Source organism: Pygoscelis adeliae, unplaced genomic scaffold (assembly GCF_000699105.1).
Source record: "Pygoscelis adeliae isolate BGI_AS28 unplaced genomic scaffold, ASM69910v1 Scaffold513, whole genome shotgun sequence".
NCBI lineage: Eukaryota > Metazoa > Chordata > Aves > Sphenisciformes > Spheniscidae > Pygoscelis > Pygoscelis adeliae.
The window spans coordinates 2592755-2595065 of record NW_008824591.1 but is presented as its reverse complement, the minus strand read 5'-3'; the positions used below and the strand labels follow the sequence as shown (position 1 = coordinate 2595065).

At 54.3% G+C, this 2311-nt stretch overlaps 1 protein-coding gene across 1 annotated transcript in view; it reads right to left on the bottom strand.

The window, feature by feature from the left end:
* Window positions 1-2311, bottom strand: part of GMEB1 (glucocorticoid modulatory element binding protein 1) — a 10127-nt gene that overhangs the window by 7360 nt on the left and 456 nt on the right. The window contains exons 2-3 of the mRNA XM_009322265.1: window positions 1447-1529; window positions 349-473 (exon numbers count right to left, since the gene is read on the bottom strand). Of these exons, the coding sequence (XP_009320540.1) occupies window positions 349-473; window positions 1447-1529 (208 nt within the window). The remainder of the gene's footprint in view (window positions 1-348; window positions 474-1446; window positions 1530-2311) is intronic.

Below are 2311 nucleotides of genomic sequence, written 5' to 3'. Positions count from 1 at the left end.
GAAAGAGACAGGGAAGAAAAGCTCTGACAGATCTCAGTACGCATCCCCTGCTTGCCTTCAGCTCCAAGTCCCTCGTCAAGTGCCAAATACCACTCTGCTTTAAACAGTAATCGAGAGCAGCACTGAAATATAAGGCGGGTGATAGGCCTTCACTCCTTAACCCACTCCTCCCCTCGCTTCTCCCCGTGCCAGAAGCAATTTTAGCGCTAACAATCCAGCACGCTGCAAAGGCAAAGTCACTCGGCTCCGGGACAAGGCTCAGATGAAACAAAAAGTAAGAAAGTCCTGAGGAGGTCAAGCACCAGACCTTGAGAGCAGAGAAGGAACCCGCTGCGAAAACTCCCTTACCTTTACACACTTGACATTAATTCCCGGACAGACGAACTTCTTCCAGAGCAGGATGGCTTTGCTCTCCCCGCAGGTGATGGGATAGGCGATCTCGATTTCCTCGTTCGTTTCGATGGTGCTGGGGTCTGAGGGAGGAACGGGTGAAAATGAAACTTTCCACCCAAGAGGCTCAAATCCCACGAGGCGGGAGCTGAAAGCTCACAGGCTGCGAGACCTACACTCAGGAAACCAAAAGAAGGGCCGATCCCAGCTCAGGATCAGTCCTCTTTCAGTCTTCTCCAATTACTAGCTCTAACAGCAGCTGGCATCTCCTTTTTAATATAGCAATGCTCAAAATGAAGCTCATCTACCAAGAGAACGCGAGATCAGAAATCCAACACATCTGTTAAGGGGGGGGGTGTCAACGAGAACAATCTTCGTGGAAACAAAACACTCTAAAATTTGAAGCGCAGACATCTCTCAGATTTCTTGGAGCTCTGGTATCTCTTTAGCAGCGATATCAGATATTTACTGATAATATGTTCTCTTCACACGCAGAGTTTCTGCCAGTACTGCCAAAAGACCCACACCCACACAGGAAGCAGAACACCGGGCAAGATCTAGTGACAGCACCTAACGGCAGGAGCCTTTTCCCACATACCCCTCAGGACGGCAGGGAGCACTCGGAGCCAACCTGCTCGGTTCTTCTGAACGCCCAACCCAAACCGCCAGGCTGTTCGTTCAGCAAAGACCCAGCACCCAGAGCCTGACGCTTCAAGCCAGCGGCAGACACAACCGCCCATCCTCATAACCACCATTCCTGCCTGCTAGCGTCTGCACACCAAGGCTAGGGTGAAATCTCGGCTCCCCTGGACCCCGTGGGAGCCCTTACCATTCATTGCAGGAGAGCCAGGATCTCAGTTCCAGGACTTTGAGACCAAGCAGTAACAGCAGACTCTTATTCCAGAGTATGCCCAGACCCTGCACCCACATCCATGCCTGGGAAACAGCATCTGCAGGGGCAGAGCCAGAAGGAAGCCCCGCGAACCGGAGACACCAGCTCAGCGGCGACCAGCCCTGCAGAGGAGGGGATTCTGCCCACGCCGAGCGGGAACTCACCGATCCCTTCTTCTAGCTTGTGGATGGTGTGGGTTTCGACGGCCACTACGGCGGCGCTGGCCTCGGAGCCCTCTTGGTAAATCCTGTTGTGAAAGCGTCCGTTGATAAAGAAACTATATAAATCACGGAAAATTAAGATTCACAGCACGGGGTTAAAAATTCAGTTCGTTTCTTTCTTGCCTGTCCTCGAGGGACGTGGATTTCGTTTGATACGGTTTCAATCACAGGCATTTTTTGGCACATACAACATACAATAACAATCCCAAGGACTGAAACACGCAGAGGCGTTCCCAGTCCTGCCATCGCACCCTCCACACTGCCAGCGCCACCGAAGCAGCTCTGCAGTGCCCTTCCCTCTGCCTTCTCCTCTGGTTTCTGACACAGGCCGTTACCCACGACAACGGGAAGCAGAGCTCAGTGCCCCAGGATTTCCCTTCCAGCCCCGTCCGACACTGCAGCACGGGTGGGATCACGCAGGGGAGAGTCACCGTCAGGCCTACAGCCACCCTGCTCTGCGAATATTATCAAACCGGAGCCGGCGTATTTACGTCCCGATCGATCCAGAGTTAAGATGAAGTGCCTGGTGACAGCCGCTTCTCCGCAGCAGCTGCCACGGGTACCGCAAAATTCCCTCCAACACCCCAGCTTCATTGTGTTTTAGAGGAGGATTATTTTAGGGGAAAGCTGGCACAGAGGCATATGCGGATCTGGCCACAGGGCACAGACCTGCCTCGTACAGCAGCCGCAGCGTGGCAAAAACCCACCCTGGGGCCGGAGAGGGAAGAGGGAGACCGGGAGGATGCGTGGCTGGGGCAGCACCGCGACCGCCTCACCGCTTCCCCACTGCCACGGCCATCGCCGGGCT